The sequence below is a fragment of the Triticum aestivum genome, chromosome 3D (assembly GCF_018294505.1).
Source record: "Triticum aestivum cultivar Chinese Spring chromosome 3D, IWGSC CS RefSeq v2.1, whole genome shotgun sequence".
Classification (NCBI taxonomy): Eukaryota; Viridiplantae; Streptophyta; class Magnoliopsida; order Poales; family Poaceae; genus Triticum; species Triticum aestivum.
The window spans coordinates 319,207,855-319,226,253 of NC_057802.1; the positions used below are offsets into that span (position 1 = coordinate 319,207,855).

Sequence of the window (18,399 nt, forward strand, 5' to 3'; positions counted from 1 at the left end):
AAGGAAGGAGGAGACTTCGCCAACGCCCCGCAACGGCCGAAGGGCCGCTGCCATATCCACCGACGCTCCATGCCATTCTCCTTCCCCAACTCAACATTGGATTGTAACTTGTCTCTCCCCTCTATGTTAATCCCTGACATGTTTGACTAACTGTATTAGTTTTAATTAGCATGCTGACATTTTTTGGGGATGGTACAAACAATTTAACTCAGTGAGTCGCTCCCTTTTCCCCAACCCTAGCAGGCATCTAACGTCTCATCCACACCACAACCTTGGCCCCCCTTTCTATTGCGTTTGACGACCTCGTCGTTAGCTAGAGTATTGGGGACCTGCCAGTTTCATTTAGTTCCAGTAGATCCTTATTTGACTTAGGTTTTTGTTCCCTAACGGAATCGACGAGGCGTTGGCGTTGATGGCGCGTCAGAATAAGGTCTCTCCGGCCTCTCCCTACCTCAACGTCGTATGATCCGACATCAATGAAGGGCCTATAAGGGTAGGCGCTGCTAGTTTTGTTGTCTCTCTTTGGATCTTGGTGTTGGTGTGCAATCAAGGGAAGCAGTTAGCTCGATTTTGCCGTGATGACATCAATGTGATAGTCTAGCTTAATAGAGATGATAAACTACTCATATCAATAAAGAATTTCTTCTTTTTCACGAGTGTAACATCCCAAATTTTCAATTTGGAATGTTATACATTAGATCATCATTGCATATCATATTTTATTGCATTTTGGCTTGATCCTAGAAATTCTACGCAACTCAAGGACCCACGGAGAGAGTTGGGGATTTCGTTATTTTCATATTTGAGTTTTCTCAAATTTTGAAAAGAGGATCATTTGGTTTTGATTATTTTTCCTTCCTAATATTTCTAAAATAAAAAAATATGAGAGGAGATAAAATGACTTCTCCAAAATAGATGAAATATTAGAGGAAAAATATTAAAATCAAATAAATATTTTATTTGGATTTTATTGCAATTTTATTTGCATTAGAAAAATTGCACGTTTTCAAAATTGCATTTTAGGGCCAAGAAAATGTTCATCTTGTTCTAAATATTTTATTTAGACGGAGAAAATTTGTTTTGGCATTTTTAGTTTTTATTTTATTTTCTAGGATTTATTTAAGTTTCGGCAAAATTATTTTAAAAAAAATCCGTTCGGACCGACCGGGCCGAAGGCCCACCGGCCCAGCCGCTCGCCGCCTCGCTCGCGCCCGCCGTGGCCGAGCCGGACTCCACCGGAGTCCGGGAGTCCGCCGCCGCCCCGGTGCCCCTTCCCCAAGCCGACCCCGCCCCTCCCCTTTAAATACCGCCCCACCCTGCCGCCACCACCCCGTCCCGCCCGCAGTAGCAGCAGCCGCCGCCGCCGCTTGCCGCGTCGTCGCCGCCTAGCGCCGCCACCCTCCGCCGCCGCCGCCGACGCCACCCAGTCCCGCCGGAGCCCCGAGGCCCGCCGGATCCGACGAGGTAGCCGCCGCCGCCGCCGCCGGTTTTCCTTAGAAAACAGATCCGTTTTTTTAGAAAACCCTAGTTTTCGTTTTTTTAGATTATATCGGTTTTATTTTTTTTGGTTTATTTATTTAGCGGATGTTCGTCCGTACGTTCGTTTTAACGAACGGTTTTCACCATTTAGCCGCAGACAGCGAACGTTCGTTCGTTAGCCTGTTCGTCAGTTTTCTTTTTCTCGGATTTTCCGCGATTATTTTCGATCGCGATTTCTGATCCGATTTTCGTTCTAGTATAACTTTTCGCTCGTTTATCGGAATCAGGCGATTCAAGCGCCTAGAGTTTCGTCTCGAAACCCTCTTTCTGTTTAACCAACTTAAACAAGTTTTTGCTACTGTAAAATTTGACTTAGGTCCAGATTAGTAAACGAAGCTTGTTTCTTTCGCCGTTTGAGTTTTGTTGCTTCGTTTGATTTGATTCTTTTTGCAAACCGGAGTTCTTAAGTTGAACTTTCTGGTTAGATCTCTTATTTGAGTTTTACCCGTGCCTTTGCTTGATTGCTTATTGTATACTTGTTTGTTTGCGATAGAGTACCCGGAGTGTGAAGCGTGCTACTACGAGTCTCTAGGTTTCGCGGATCATCAGCAAGGCAAGTAACACTTTGATCATACTTCTTTACTACCCAGTTTTATTGCATTAGATCAATCCTCAAACAATTGCATGGTTAGGATCTGAATTAAATTGTGGGTTTGGGAAGTAGATGAGGTAGTACCTATTCACCTGTTTATTATCAAACCCTGGGAGTTACTTCTACGTATGCTTATATTGCTATGCTATGCTCGTAGACGTGGATTGGGTTTGAGTGTATCCATGACAGATGTGAGATTGTTAATTAATGGTTCAACTTAAGGTGGCAACTTTAATACACATCTGGGTGGATTGAGGCACCTGGGGAATTCCAGTGATTGCCTGTATTTTTGGAAATCCCGGGGTACCGTGTGATTCTCCTATGGACTGCCACCCAGGCTCAAAGGGATCATAAGATTATTCATGCTAGAAACTTCCGTGTGCAGCCACAAGCTATTATGGGCTCTAGCATAGTTGATTAAGTTGTGTGAACTCTTACAGTGGTAGACTAGCAGATGTAGGGGATGTAGGTGTACCGGTCTACCCATCGTAAGGTGCTAACGCTTCTGAAAGACTGTGTCTCGGTCATCCGTTTCTCAAACACCATGTAGTGCGAGAAATCAACGGAGGAGATCGAGTCTTGTGGGGAAAAGTGCACAAACCTCTGCAGAGTGTACAAACTAATCATGGTTAGCCGTGTCCCCGGTTATGGACATCTTGAGTATCTGGTTCTTGGATTATCATGTGGATCTCATCACTCTTAATTATAAATTTGATTGGGTTATTGATTACTTTTTAATTGGGATTGAGATGGGGTTTACCTTCTCAATGTTTAACAACCACCATGATAGTTAAATAAAACTTATTCCTTTGCAGTAGGGAAAAATTGGCTTTTCGCAAAACATATTAACCATACAGCCTCCACCAGCCATATATGCATATAGTGATAGCATTATTCTGTTCATACTCTCTTGTGTTACATTGCCAGCATATTCCATGTGCTGACCCGTTTTCGGGCTGCAACGTATCATGTTGCAGACTTTTCAGACGACGAGTAAGGAGCCTTAGGTCGTGGTCTTTCACTCAGTGATGCCGTTGGAGTTGATGGACTCACTTTATCTTCCAAGCCTTCCGCTGTTATCGTATTAGATGGCCTTAAGCCATATTTATTGTAATAAGTTCTCTTTTGAGACATTCGATGTAATAAGTGTGTGATTGCTACTCTGTTATAAATCCTTCAAGTACTGTGTGTGTCAGCATTACCGATCCAGGGATGACACTTATGCACAGAGATCAGACTGTTTGAGGTCTGGTCGCTACAAAGATGGTATCAGAGCACACGCTGACTGTAGGACACGACCACTAAGCTAAAGCCCTAGATCACTACTCTCTTCTCATTTCTAACTCCTCTCCATTTTCTACTCTTTAGGATGGCGGATGCAAGGATCAAGTTCACGCAACCGGATGAAGACACCCCTTTTGGACGCCACTTGAAGGAAGTCACTAGGTACCTGAACATTGGAATACCAAGCTTCACCGGGACCTACAACGCCACTTTACCAGAAGAGGAGCGCTGGATGATTCAAGTTCAAGTTCCAGGAAGGACGTTCACGCCAGTCACTGAGCCCATAGAGTTTTCCTTCGATGCACCAACCTGGAGTCTAGGAAAGAGTATGGCAGCTCACATTACCATGGGACGCATTGGAGAAGTTTACCACAATGATCTCAAGGACACTATCTACCAGATTTGTGGGCGCCGAGATGAGCAATGGGAGATGATCAGCACCAGGAAGGATAGATCGATTGCCTCTTTCATCCAGGAGTTAAACCAACACATTCGACGCCAGGAGAACCAGATGTGCGCAGGCATGACAGATTTGAAGAAGGCAATGACAAGGATCATGGAGCTGGAGGAAGAACTCAAGGCCACACGCGAAGATTATGAGGAGGAAATCGTCGTACTAGTGGAGAAGAATGACGACCTGACAAGGAAGCTAGGAGTTTTCATGGGAGACCCCGCGCCAGGAGGAGGAGATGACGATTCCACTTGCCCGGAGAACTATATCATCATCGACAACACTGACTCGGACCCCGACGATAGCGATTATGATTATGTTGATGAAGCTAGAGCAGATATCATGGAGTCTTCGACCGAGCAATTTTTCTAGTAGACCACCATATTAGTAGTAGTATTCCACCATGTATATAGTATAGTCCAAGCACTTTTGTAACGATAGTTCTAGACCGATTGTATGCCCTTTGTTTGAATGATTGAGTGATATGTTTGTGTTTGTCTCATGTGCATATGGGTAGTGTTTTCCCCTAGACCTCATTCTATTCTGTTTTCTCATCTTTTCTAAACCCAGCAGATGCCTCCGAGACGCGACAATGGATTTGCTTTCCCACCGGAGCTCACTCAGTTGATCCAGCAGCAGAATGCTTTGATGCAGATACTAGTCCAGAATCAAAACCAGGGGAACAACAACAACAACCCACCTCCACCCCCATCAGTTGATCACTTAGCCCGTTTTCTTAGGCTGAATCCGCCGGTGTTCTCCAGTAGCACCGAGCCGATTGTTGCAGATGATTGGCTCCGCAAGATTGAAAGGGAGTTGACTACTGCAGGATGCACAGATGCGGAGAGAGTGCGTTTTGCCGCACATCAGCTTGATGGACCCGCAAGCATCATGGTGGGAGAATTTCATAGTCACTTACCCTATTGACACTGTGACATGGGACCAGTTCCAGCAAGCTTTTCGCACTGCCCATGTATCAGCAGGAGCTATGGCCATGAAGAAGCGTGAGTTTCGCAACTTATGCCAAGGAGGGCGCACTGTTGGCCAATATGTGGATGAGTTTAGTAAGTTAGCACGTTATGCCCCAGATGACGTTGCTACAGATGCAGCTAAAAGGAGAAGTTTTTGGAAGGACTAAATGATGAGCTGAGCATGCAGTTGATGGTGGCAAATTTCAATAACTATCAGGAGTTGGTGGATAGAGCTCTCATGCTTGAAGGGAAGCAGCAGCAGATTGACAGCCGCAAAAGGAAGTATGGACAAGGGAAGTACAATTCTGGAGCCCAGCAGAGACCCCGTTACACCCCGAACTCGGGAGGACTCGTTCATAACCATGGAGGCCACACTCATAATGGAGGAAGTTCGCACAATCATAGTGGCCCCAAGAATGGTAATGGTAATGGAGGAAGTAGCGGACAGAACCGTTCCAACCCGGCAACACCCGCCAAGAAGGATCTAAGCCACGTTACTTGCTACAAGTGCCAGAAGACCGGACATTACGCCAATGAGTGTCCTGAAGCTAAGAATGGAAATGGCAATGGAAGCTCTGGGAAGAAGCCCAACCCTTTCAACAGGGGACAAGTGAACCACGTTATCGTGGAGGAGGTTGAAGCCCAGCCAGATGCAGTAATAGGTAAGTTTCTGGTTAAGTCATTTACTGCAATCGTACTTTTTGATACTGGTGCATCGCATTCATACATATCAAGGGGATTTGTGGATAAGTATAAGTTGCCCACTAGAGTTCTTAAGACACCCATGCTAGTAACCTCACCCGGAGCAGAGTATATGGCAAGCCATGGATGTTTTCCGATGCCATTGACCATAGGTAGGCATGTTTTTCCCTCAGATCTGATAATTTTGGAGTCGCAAGGTTTGGATGTGATACTGGGTATGGATTGGCTATCGATGTATGGAGGTAACATTGATTGCGCCAATAAGACGATTTTGGTCACCACCCCAGAAGGAAGAAGGATCAAGTATGTATCCCGGCATGTTCCGAATAGGACTTAGGTAAATTCCTTATCAGGAGTTGTACAGGAGGAAGTACCAGTGGTGAAGGATTTTCCGGATGTATTTCCAGAAGAGTTGCCAGGCATGCCACCAGATAGAGACATTGAGTTTTTGATTGAGCTTTTGCCAGGCACAGGGCCAATATCTAAGAGACCGTACAGAATGCCTGCAAAGGATTTGGAGGAAATTAAGAAGCAGATTAAAGGGTTGCTGGATAAAGGTTATATACGCCCAAGTTCGTCACCTTGGGGATCACCAGTACTTCTAGTGGAGAAGAAGGATGGATCGTTAAGGATGGTTGTTGATTATCGAGGACTGAATGAGGTGACGATCAAGAACAAGTACCCACTGCCGATGATCAATGATTTGTTTGACCAGCTGCAAGGAGCTAAGGTGTTTTCCAAGATCGATTTGCGATCAGGGTATCACCAGCTGAAGATTCAAGAGCAGGATATACCTAAGACAACTTTTACCACGAGATATGGGCTGTATGAGTATACCGTTATGTCATTTGGCCTGACTAACGCACCTGCCTATTTTATGAACATGATGAACAAGGTGTTTATGGAGTTTTTGGATAAGTTCGTCGTGGTGTTCATTGATGATATTCTGGTCTACTCGAAGAATGAAGAAGAACATAGGGAGCACTTGCGTTTGGTACTTGGGAAGCTAAGAGAACATCAGTTATACGCCAAGTTTAGCAAGTGTGAGTTTTGGCTGAAGGAAGTTGGATTTCTTGGACATGTTATATCCGGAGAAGGAATAGCAGTAGACCCCACCAAGGTTGTCACTGTGACAAATTGGGAGTCACCCACGTCAGTTGGAGAGATCCGGAGTTTTCTTGGACTCGCAGGATACTACCGGAGGTTCATTGAGAATTTCTCAAAGATTGCAAAACCTATGACGGAGTTGTTGAAGAAGGACACCAAGTTCAAATGGACTGAGGAATGTGAGGCCAGTTTTCAGGAGTTGAAGAGACGCTTGGTTACATCGCCAGTGTTGATTCTGCCAGATCAACGCAAGGATTATGAAGTATACTGCGATGCTTCACGTCGAGGACTTGGAGCCGTACTTATGCAGGAGGGAAGAGTTGTTTCATATGCCTCACGACAGCTTAAACCCCATGAGTTAAACTATGCTACGCATGATTTGGAGTTAGCAGCCGTAGTGCATGCGTTGAAGACATGGAGACATTTTCTCATCGGAAACCATTGTGAGGTATACACGGATCACAAGAGTTTGAAGTATATCTTCACGCAGAAGGAGCTGAATCTCAGGCAGAGGAGATGGTTAGAGCTCATTAAGGATTATGATATGAGATTGCATTATCATCCAGGAAAGGCTAACGTAGTAGCTGATGCGTTGAGCCGCAAGAGTCATGTAAATACCCTCATGACCGGAGAGTTACCCAAGGAGTTAGCAGAAGACCTTCGCGAGCTATGTTTGGAGATAGTTCCAAGAGGTTATGTAGCAGCTTTGGAGATTCAGTCTACTTTGATGGATAAGATCAGAGAAGCTCAGAAGACGGACAAGGAGATAGCCGAGATAAAGGAAATGATGAGCAAAGGAAAGGCTAAAGGATTTCATGAGTATGAGCACGATACCTTATGGTTTGAGGACCGCATATATGTGCCCAATGATCAGGAGATCAGGAAGTTGATTCTGCAAGAGGCCCATGATTCGCCATATTCGATTCACCCAGGAAATACCAAGATGTATCTGGATTTGAAGGATAGTTTCTGGTGGACCGGAATGAAGAAGGATATTGCGGAGTATGTAGCAGTTTGTGATGTATGTCAGAGAGTGAAGGCAGAACATCAGAAGCCAGCCGGATTGCTACAACCCTTGCCGATACCCGAATGGAAGTGGGATAAACTAGGCATGGATTTTATCACGGGATTACCCAGGACTCGTTCAGGCTATGATTCGATATGGGTTGTAGTCGATCGTTTGACGAAAGTAGCTCATTTCATCCCAGTGAAGACCACTTACACCAGTGCTAAGTTGGCAAAGATATACATGACCAGGATCGTATGTCTGCATGGAGTTCCGAGGACCATTGTATCAGATAGAGGAACCCAGTTTACTTCAAAGTTTTGGAATCAGTTGCATGAAACTTTGGGAACCAGACTAGAGTTCAGTACCGCTTTTCACCCGCAGACAGATGGACAGACTGAGAGAGTAAATCAGATTCTGGAGGACATGTTGAGAGCTTGTGCGCTAGACTATGGATCTAGTTGGGACGATAATTTGCCTTATGCAGAGTTCTCTTATAACAACAGTTATCAAGCCAGTTTGAAGATGGCCCCTTTCGAAGCCCTGTACGGAAGGAGGTGCAGAACACCGTTGTTGTGGGACGAAGTTGGAGACCGACAGTTGTTTGGACCAGATTTGATTAAAGAGTCTGAAGAGAAGGTTAAGCTGATTCGCGATAGACTCAAGGTAGCCCAGTCCAGGCAGAAGAGTTATGCGGATTCTAAACGCAAGGAGACAGTTTACGAAGTTGGAGACAGAGTGTATCTTCGTGTATCCCCACTTCGAGGAGTGAAGCGCTTTGGAGTTAAGGGAAAGTTAGCGCCACGATTTGTGGGACCATACAGAGTTTTGGAACGTATGGGAGAAGTTGCTTACAAGTTGGAATTGCCCGAAGGATTGTCCGGAGTTCACGATGTGTTCCACATTTCTCAATTGAAGAAGTGCCATGCGGAGATGGCTGATATTCCTCTGAGAGATACAGTGCCGCTAGAAGCGATACAGTTGGATAGCGATTTGACATATGAGGAGAAACCAGTCAAGATACTCGAGTTTGCCAGCCGAGTTACGCGCAACAAGGTTATCAGGTTTTGGAAGGTTCAGTGGAGTCACCATACCGAAGATGAAGCCACTTGGGAACGAGAGGAAGACCTACGGAAGGATCACTCTCACCTATTTTCTAGCCAACCCGAATCTCGAGGGCGAGATTCATCTTAAGGGGGGTAGGTTTGTAACATCCCAAATTTTCAATTTGGAATGTTATACATTAGATCATCATTGCATATCATATTTTATTGCATTTTGGCTTGATCCTAGAAATTCTACGCAACTCAAGGACCCACGGAGAGAGTTGGGGATTTCGTTATTTTCATATTTGAGTTTTCTCAAATTTTGAAAAGAGGATCATTTGGTTTTGATTATTTTTCCTTTCTAATATTTCTAAAATAAAAATATATGAGAGGAGATAAAATGAATTCTCCAAAATAGATGAAATATTAGAGGAAAAATATTAAAATCAAATAAATGTTTTATTTGGATTTTATTGCAATTTTTATTTGCATTAGAAAAATTGCACGTTTTCAAATTGCATTTTAGGGCCAAGAAAATGTTCATCTTGTTCTAAATATTTTATTTAGACGGAGAAAATTTGTTTTGGCATTTTTAGATTTTTATTTTATTTCCTAGGATTTATTTAAATTTCAGGAAAATTATTTTAAAAAAATCCGTTCAGACCGACCGGGCCGAAGGCCCAGCCGGCCCAGCCGCTCGCGCCCGCCGTGGCCGAGCCGGACTCCACCGGAGTCCGGGAATCCGCCGCCGCCTCGGTGCCCCCTCCCCCAAGCCGACCCCGCCCCTCCGCCTTGAAATACCGCCGCCCCCGCCGCCACCACCCCCTCCCGCCGCCGCCCGCAGCCGCAACAGTAGCCGCCGCCGCCGCCTCCGCTTGTCGCCGCCCGCCGCCTAGCGCTGCCGTCGCCGTCGCCGCCTAGCGCCGCCACCCTCCGCCGCCGACGCCACCAAGCCCGCCGGAGCCCCGAGCCTCGCCGGATCCGACGAGGTAGCCGCCGCCGCCGGTTTTCCTTAGAAAACCGATTCTTTTTTAGAAAACCCTGGATTTTGTTTTTTTAGATTAGATCGGTTTTAGTTTTTTTTGGTTTATTTATTTAGCAGACGTTCGTCCGTACGTTCGTTTTAACGAACTGTATTCACCGTTTAGCCGCAGACAGCGAACGCTCGTTCGTTAGCCTGTTCGTCAGTTTTTCTTTTTCTCGGATTTTCCGCGATTATTTTCGATCGTGATTTCTGATCCGATTTTCGTTCTAATATAACTTTTCGCTCGTTTATTGGAATCAGGCGATTCAAGCGCCTAGAGTTTCGTCTCGAAACCCTCTTTCTGTTTAACCAACTTAAACAAGTTTTTGCTTCTGTAAAATTTGACTTAAGTCCAGATTAGTAAATGAAGCTTGTTTCTTTCGCCATTTGAGTTTTGTTGCTTCGTTTAATTTGATTCTTTTTGCAAACCGGAGTTCTTAAGTTGAACTTTCTGGTTAGATCTCTTATTTGAGTTTTACCCGTGCCTTTGCTTGATTGCTTATTGTATGCTTGTTTGTTTGCGATAGAGTACCCGGAGTGTGAAGCGTGCTACTACGAGTCTCTAGGTTTCGCGGATCATCAGCAAGGCAAGTAACACTTTGATCATACCTCTTACTACCCAGTTTTATTGCATTAGATCAATCCTCAAACAATTGCATGGTTAGGATCTGAATTAAATTGTGGGTTGGGAAGTATGAGGTAGTACCTATTCACCTGTTTATTATCAAACCCTGGGAGTTATTTCTACGTTATGCTTATATTGCTATGCTATGCTCGTAGACGTGGATTGGGTTTGAGTGTATCCATGACAGATGTGAGATTGTTAATTAATGGTTCAACTTAAGGTGGCAACTTAAATACACATCTGGGTGGATTGAGGCACCTGGGGAATTCCAGTGATTGCCTGTATTTTTTGGAAATCCCGGGGTACCGTGTGATTCTCCTATGGACTGCCACCCAGGCTCAAAGGGATCATAAGATTATTCGTGCTAGAAACTTCCGTGTGCAGCCACAAGCTATTATGGGCTCTAGCATAGTTGATTAAGTTGTGTGAACTCTTACAGTGGTAGACTAGCAGATGTAGGGGATGTAGGTGTACCGGTCTACCCATCGTAAGGTGCTAACGCTTCTGAAAGACTGTGTCTCGGTCATTCGTTTCTCAAACACCATGTAGTGCGAGAAATCCAACAGAGGAGATCGAGTCTTGTGGGGAAAAGTGCACAAACCTCTGCAGAGTGTACAAACTAATCATGGTTAGCCGTGTCCCCGATTATGGACATCTTGAGTATCTGGTTTTTGGATTATCATGTTGATCTCATCACTACTTAATTTAATTTGATGGGTTGTTAATGATTACTTTTAATTGGGATTGAGATGGGGTTTACCTTCTCAATGTTTTCAACAAACTTTGTAGTTAAATAAAATATATTCCTTTGCAGTAGGGAAAAATTGGCTTTTCGCAAAACATATTAACCCTACAGCCTCCACCAGCCATATATGCATATAGTGATAGCACTATTCTGTTCATTACTCTCTTGTGTTACATTGCCAGCATATTCCATGTGCTGACCCGTTTTCGGGCTGCAACGTATCATGTTGCAGACTTTTCAGACGACGAGTAAGGAGCCTTAGGTCGTGGTCTTTCACTCAGTGATGCCGTTGGAGTTGATGGACTCACTTTATCTTTGAAGCCTTCCGCTGTTATCGCATTAGATGGCCTTAAGCCATATTTATTGTAATAAGTTATCTTTTGAGACATTCAATGTAATAAGTGTGTGATTGCTACTCTGTTATAAATCCTTCAGGTACTGTGTGTGTCAGCATTACCGATCCAGGGATGACACTTATGCACAGAGATCAGACTGTTTGAAGTCTGGTCGCTACAAGGAGCCAATTCAGAAAGAACTCCAAAGTTAAGCATGCTCACCTTGGAGGAATTTCAGTCCTAGTTGCGCACGAGTGAGCATAAAGTGCACAGGAAAGACTACTATTGATTTATGGGGACGGTCTAGATCCTGCCAGGAGTAATGGCCAGTAACCGGCGGGTGTGTCCAAGGCATTACAAGTTGGTATCAGAGCCCGTATGTGATGGAAATATGCCCTACAGGCAATAATAAAGTTGTTATTATTATATTTCTTTGTTCATGATAAAGGTTTATTATTCATGCTAGAATTGTATTGACTGGAAACTTAAATACATGTGTGGATACATAAGCAAATACCGTGTCCCTAGTAAGCCTTTACTAGACTAGCTCGTTGATCAAAGATGGTTAAGGTTTCCTAACCATGGACATGTGTTGTCACTTGATAACGGGATCGCATCATTAGGAGAATGATGTGATGGACAAGACCCATCCGTTAGCTTAGCATATGATCGTTCAGTTTATTGCTACTGCTTTGTCAAATACATATTCCTGCGACTATGAGATCATGAAACTCTCGGATAACGGAGAAATACCTTGTGTGCTATCAAACATCACAACGTAACTAGGTGATCATAAAGATGCTCTACAGGTAACTCCGAAGGTGTCTGTTGAGTTGGCATGGATCGAGATTGTGATTTGTCACTCCGTGCATCAGAGAGGTATCTCTGGGACCTCTCGGTAATACACATCACAAGAAGCTTGCAAGCAAAGTGACTAAGGAGTTAGTTATGAGATGATGTATTACAGAACGAGTAAAGAGACTTGCCGGTAAGGAGATTGAACTAGATATGAAGATACCAACGATCAAATCTCGGGCAAGTAACATACCGACAGACAAAGGGAATTACGCATGTTGTCATAAAGGTTCAACCGATAAAGATCTTCGTAGAATATGTAGGAACCAATATGGGCATCCAGGTTCCGCAATTGGTTATTGACCGAAGAGGCGTCTCGGTCATGTCTACATCATTCTCAAGCCCGTAGGGTCCGCACGCTTAACGTTTGTTGACGATATAGTGTTATATGAGTTATGTGAATTGGTGACCGAATGTTGTTCGGAGTCCCGGATGAGATCACGAACATGATGAGGAGCTCCAGAATGGTTCGGAGGTAAAGATTGATATATAGGTCGATGCTATTTGGTCAGCGGAAAGGTTTCGGGATGTACCGGGTATTCATCGGGTCACCGGAAGGGGTTCCGGGAGACCTACGGGGATTATATAGGCCTAATGGGCCAAAGGAGGCACACACCAGCCCACAAGGGGCTAGCGCACCCTCTCCCTGGCCTCCGTCCTAGGGAAGGAAAGGTGGGAGGGCTAGCCCCTCATGCCTTCCCCTCCTCATGGGAGAAAGGAAGGGGGGCACCCTCCCCTGCCTTTCCCCGCGCACCTAAGAAGGCAAAGGGGGGGGGGGGGCTAGGGCAAGGCCCAAGGTGCCCGCCGGCCCCTTGGGGGAACCCTAGGATGCCTCCCCTCCTCCCCCATCTATATATATATGTGGAGGGAGAGGAGCAACACACACCACGATCCCCAAGCCGTGTGCGGTGCCCTTCTCCCTCTAGTTCGTCCTCGGTCATATTTTCGTAGTGCTCGGCGAAGCCCTGCAGAGATAGTTGCATCACCACCGTCACCATGCCGTCGTGCTGCCGAAACTCATCTACTACTTTGCCCGTCTTGCTGGATCAAGAAGGCGAGGACGTCATCGAGCTGAACGTGTGCTGAACGCGGAGGTGTTGTACGTTCGGTACTTGATCGGTTGGATCGCGAAGGTGTTCGACTACATTAACCGCATTGATAAACGCTTTCGCTAAACGGTCTACGAGGGTGCGTAGACATACTCTCCCCTCTCGTAACTATGCATCTCCATGGATAGATCTTGCGTGTGCGTAGAATTTTTTTTATTTTCCATGCAATGTTACCCAACAGTATGTGCCAAGAGGGAATGTTCTTGTGGCCCAACGTGGACGTCGGTTCCTTTGAGTGGGAGTGTATGTGATAGCCTAGCTTAATAGGATGATAGACTACTGATATCAATAAGGAATTCCTTCTTTTCCGGGAGCCCATTCGAAAAGAACTCCAAAGTTAAGCATGCTCATCTTGGAGCAATTTCAGGATAGGTGACCGATTGGAAAGTTGGTCCCAAGTGCGCACGAGTGAGGACAAAGTGCACAAGAAAAACTAGTATTGATCTGTGGGGCCAGTCTAGATCCGCCAGGTGCAGCGGCCAGTAACAGACAAGTGTGTCTGGGGCGTTACAATCTTCTTTTGACTTTTTGTGTGTGGCATGGTCTGTTTTCTCCAACTCTCTTGAAAGGTGGTGAAGGATTGCATGTTTGGATTACGCGAGGTGATGCCTCAATCGATGTTTCTTGCATTTCTTTGTTGCTTACTAGATCTCATTTTTAGCAGCAAGTACCTTTTTTTAACCTTCAAAGCCTTGTTTGACGAGGTCGTTTGCACGTGTCCATTTCCTTTATTATCGGTTTATTGCAATTTTCAAGCTCCGACCATCGGCATACAACAGAATTGATAAGATGACCAATGTGGCTTTCGTTGTAGTTTTATATCTTATCGTTCTGTATCTTGTGGTTGGTTAATTGTACTAGCTATGTTTATCCTGATAAACATAAGATGTTAGATACCATTTGGGTGTCTTAAAAGAACAATTTAACTTAGATACATGATTTAGAGGCCATGGTTATGCTCCTTTAAACTCAACTACAAATCATGTTTCTTTTAGGAATGAATCTTTAAACTCTCTAGAACGTATGGTCTCGTACTCTCTATGCCATAAACTAATGCACTCAGAGCATCTCTAACCGATCCCTTATATTTTAACTACTTATATGCTTCTTTAAACTTAACGCATTATAGTTTGAGAAGTTGAATGGTGACCGGACCTAATCGAACCCTCAATTTAAGTCCTCAAACAAACTGACCCCACATGAAAGTCTCTTTTCATCATCTTCCTTTAGACGCGCCCAGCCGGAGAAGCACCTCAGCCGCGCACACCTCTGGCATGTCGCCCAGCCCTGATCCAGCCGCCTCGCCACCACACCACCGGCGAGGAGTTTCACGAAATAGCGCGCGTGCGCGCGCGCGTACTTGTCATGCGTGGTGTGCGTGCACAACGGGCTAGAAGGCCTTGGCAGGCGGTATTGCAGGCGTTGCAGGACACCACTGGGGCTCTAGGAACGTCGTCCGATGATGCGCTAGAAGGCCTCGGCATTCAAGAATTGGCTATGAAGGACTACGACGACGGAGGAGGCCATGGAGGTGAGCACACATAGCCGCCAGCATTATGCACAAGCATGATTTCACGAAATTTCTGGCCCCGGTGTGATTCTGACGCCGACAAGGGTCGCCAGAGTTGCGGGGGGTATGGGGATTCCATTTTCTCGGTCACCAGGGAGGTGGAGGCAGGCGGCGGTGGACGAGAGGCAAGGGAAGTTGTTTCAAGGAGCGGTGTCATGTCCGAGTAAAAAACTAAAAATAAGGGAGTAGGGTGGGTATGAAAATTAACTCCTTCAAATTTTGCTCTTTTGACCGTTTGAGAGTTAAAGATTTTGAGGGATCCACCCTTATTACCTCTATCCGTTAGCCATGTATGTGATGCACACAACTGTTTAGCTGCAAAAGAGAAATGGACAAATTGGGCGGTGGTGACTCCATAATATTATGCATCACACTCACTAATATTATACACGGCCAAACAATCAAACTGCTACAAATGGGACCCCAGTTCTCCTTGAACAAATGAAGCACTCTACGGGACGATGGACCTAGTAATTTGTCACTCCTTGGAAGCTTCAGCACTGACGTATGCGAGGAACTCCAAGAGGCGGCGGTTGTAGACGCAGGGCCTCTCCAGGTGCACGAGATGCCCGGCCTTGTCTATGCTCTGCAGCATCGTCTCCTCCCCGAGCTGCCTGCGTACACCCGAAAACCATTTGTTAGTATCTAAAATCCTCGGCTCACACGCTTAGCTTCAGAATATGCTTTGGATTGTGAAGCTAGCTCAAGTCGTCTGAAATCTCAAGAGCACAGATAGATAGCTTACTCTTTCATTGTCTTGGCGAGCTCTATGTTGAAAATGTTGTCGTTGTGTCCCCAGAGCAGAAGTATTTTCTGCGGCGCAAGGACAAGAAACGTTTGTCAGCGACGTTGGTGCTACTGGTAATCACGGGAATTGCTTGGTAGAGTTCTTTCTTCGCTGCTTATATTCTTCACGGATGGGTTTGGTGGCTTTGGTGCACCAACTTTGTATACGGTAAGCATGTTTTGTAATTATGGGCTGGTTTGTGTTACTGTCAAGTTGAACAGGCCATCCGCTTGGGTAAGAGCATTGAAAGCCTTCAGGCATATCACCGCCGCTCATGACCCTTATTACTCCCAACCATGAATACCGATCAATGCTTCTGTCCTCCTGAGTACGTAATCAGTTGGACTACTACTACGAGTACAAAGAGTCAAACATATCATGCTGGTGTACAACCAATAGGCAAATTGGTGTACTGTTTTTTTTTATGATATGAAAATGATTTACTAGGTTAACTAAGATAGTGTATTTAGTCAGCAAGGGGGTTGAGGACGGTGGCCAAACGCACCTGTGGCAAAACGGGCACGGTGGCGTCTTTGTTGCTGACCACCAAACCTTCCAGCAGCTCTGCTCTTTCCTTGCGGTTGGTGAACATCACCTGCATGCATGCGCACCCACCACAGATCACATCATGCACATCCAAAAACCAAAATAGCTGGACAAATCAAAGCGGAAAATGAATGAAGCTAGTGTTTGATTGAGTAGAGACGGACCTGGAGGTAGTCCCTGTGAAGGCGTTCCGGGAACCAGAGTTTCCTGTGGGCGGCGATGGAGAGCAGCGCCTTGAGCCCCTTGACGGAGTCCGGCAGCAGCAGCTCCGCCGACGACTTGACGCCGATCCTCTCCAGCGTGGTCTCGCTGATGGAGTCCGTCATGGCGACGACGGAGCCCGACACGACGAGCGACCGGACGAGGCCCGGGTGCGCCTCGGCCATCTTGAAGGCCACCATCCCGCCGTAGCTGAACCCCACCACCGTGCACCTCTCCACGCCCAGCTTGCCCAGCGCAGCCACCAGGCACTCCGCCTGGAACCCCGGCGACCGGTCCGTCGACGGCGACGTGGAGCCGCCGAAGTAGAGCAGGTCCGGGATGTACACGTCGTAGTGCTTCGCCAGCACACCAGCCTGCGCACGCACGCACGCACGTCGTGACAGCATGAATTATAATTAGCTTAATCTCAACGGAAACAGGCCACATCTCACTCACTCATGTACTACGTAGCATCACCAAAGTGCAAACCTGGAACTGCCACGTGACAATGCCTTCGGCCGCGAAGCCGTGCACGAGGACGACGGATGGCCGCGAGGCCTTGGCTTTCGTCTTGCTCTGCTTCTTGATCTTGGCGGCCGGCGCCGCCGCTTCGGGCGTGATCTCGCACACGGTGGACTTGTCCTTGGGGAGTTTGTCCTTGGGCACCCAGAAGGTGAGCACCGTGCCCTCGCCGTCCACGTCCACCGTGTGGTGCCGGAGCCCGGCCCTCCTGATCAGGAAGTGCAGCAGCGGCTTCTGCGCCTCCACCAAGTTCACCATCCTATTCCTACCTCTGCTCCTTCACTACTGGAGTAGTGATGGTTAGTTGTGCGTTGGTATAATAAAGCTAGGCACTTCTTGGTTCTACGCACAATGCTGCTCCGTGGGAGAGCCAGTATGGGCGGTGATCTTATATAAGAGTGGCAGGCGACCTGGCTGCTGCAGCCGCGTCATAAGGATACTATGCCAGGGAACTTTTTCTTCAAGGCATTCATTTCCTTCCGGTGGTAGTTGCAGGTTGTTCTTCTACCGATCTGGGGGAAATACTTTTTTTTAGGAGCAACTTCACTAACTTTGCAGTCCAGTACAGGTACAACTGTCACCAGGACCCATAGAAAAAAGCAAAATTACAACTGAGCCCATGAACTTTACAAAAAACGCCCTGGACATGAGTTGTTGAATGTGATGTGGTCCTTTTTCGAGGCATCAGCCGCATACCAAGATCCCCATCACCGTGGACACTACCACCAGGGTTGGCGACCTTGTCGTCGCTTCGACGCCAACTCATGTCAAGGATGGAAAAGACTCAAGCCGAGCTGAAGCCACTTTGCCTCTCCTTTTGACATCATGGGCGGGAGGAATAACTGGAAGCGGTTTAGCCTGATGCCGGAGCTCTACGCAGCCACCCTTGGGCCGGTACACTCAACTTTAGAGCAATCAAGACCGGCTCAACCATTGAAGCAACATAGGTCGTGTCGTAGCTTCACTTCAAAACGCCGCTGAGATGAACTCAAATCAAAGCAATGGTACATGCTCTGTATCCACCGCCGAAGACCCATGTCCAATGATCGATCTAAGGAAGTTGGACGCTAGCTCACCACCTCCTCCTCCTCTTCCACCATGTGGCGGCTAAGAATATGAAGAGAAACAACCTCCAACTGCAATGGATTTTGTTGCCCCACGAGCTTATTAAGGAAGTTCTCGCCAAATCCATCATCAGTAGTTGCCCTCCACCCTAGACGACTAGTTTTGAAGCAGGCGCCGACCATCATGTCCGACTTGCAAGCATCGGAGAAAACTCCGATACGACATAACGCCAAACTCCCCTAAGGAAACAACTAAACCTAACACTACTATATACAACATCTCATCTTCGATCAGCTATGCCAGCATAAAAGCTCTGG

At 46.3% G+C, this 18,399-nt stretch overlaps 1 protein-coding gene across 1 annotated transcript; it reads right to left on the reverse strand.

Moving 5' to 3' along the window:
* Positions 1 to 15,290: 15,290 nt before the first annotated feature.
* LOC123074563 (putative aminoacrylate hydrolase RutD) lies at positions 15,291 to 17,389 on the reverse strand. Its single transcript, XM_044497366.1, has 5 exons — positions 16,985 to 17,389; positions 16,459 to 16,869; positions 16,254 to 16,343; positions 15,707 to 15,774; positions 15,291 to 15,575 (listed from the first exon to the last, which is right to left on the reverse strand). The coding sequence occupies exons 1-5, from the start codon at positions 17,273 to 17,275 to the stop codon at positions 15,440 to 15,442; spliced, it is 996 nt and encodes a 331-aa protein (XP_044353301.1). The 5' UTR covers positions 17,276 to 17,389; the 3' UTR covers positions 15,291 to 15,439.
* Positions 17,390 to 18,399: the final 1,010 nt, after the last annotated feature.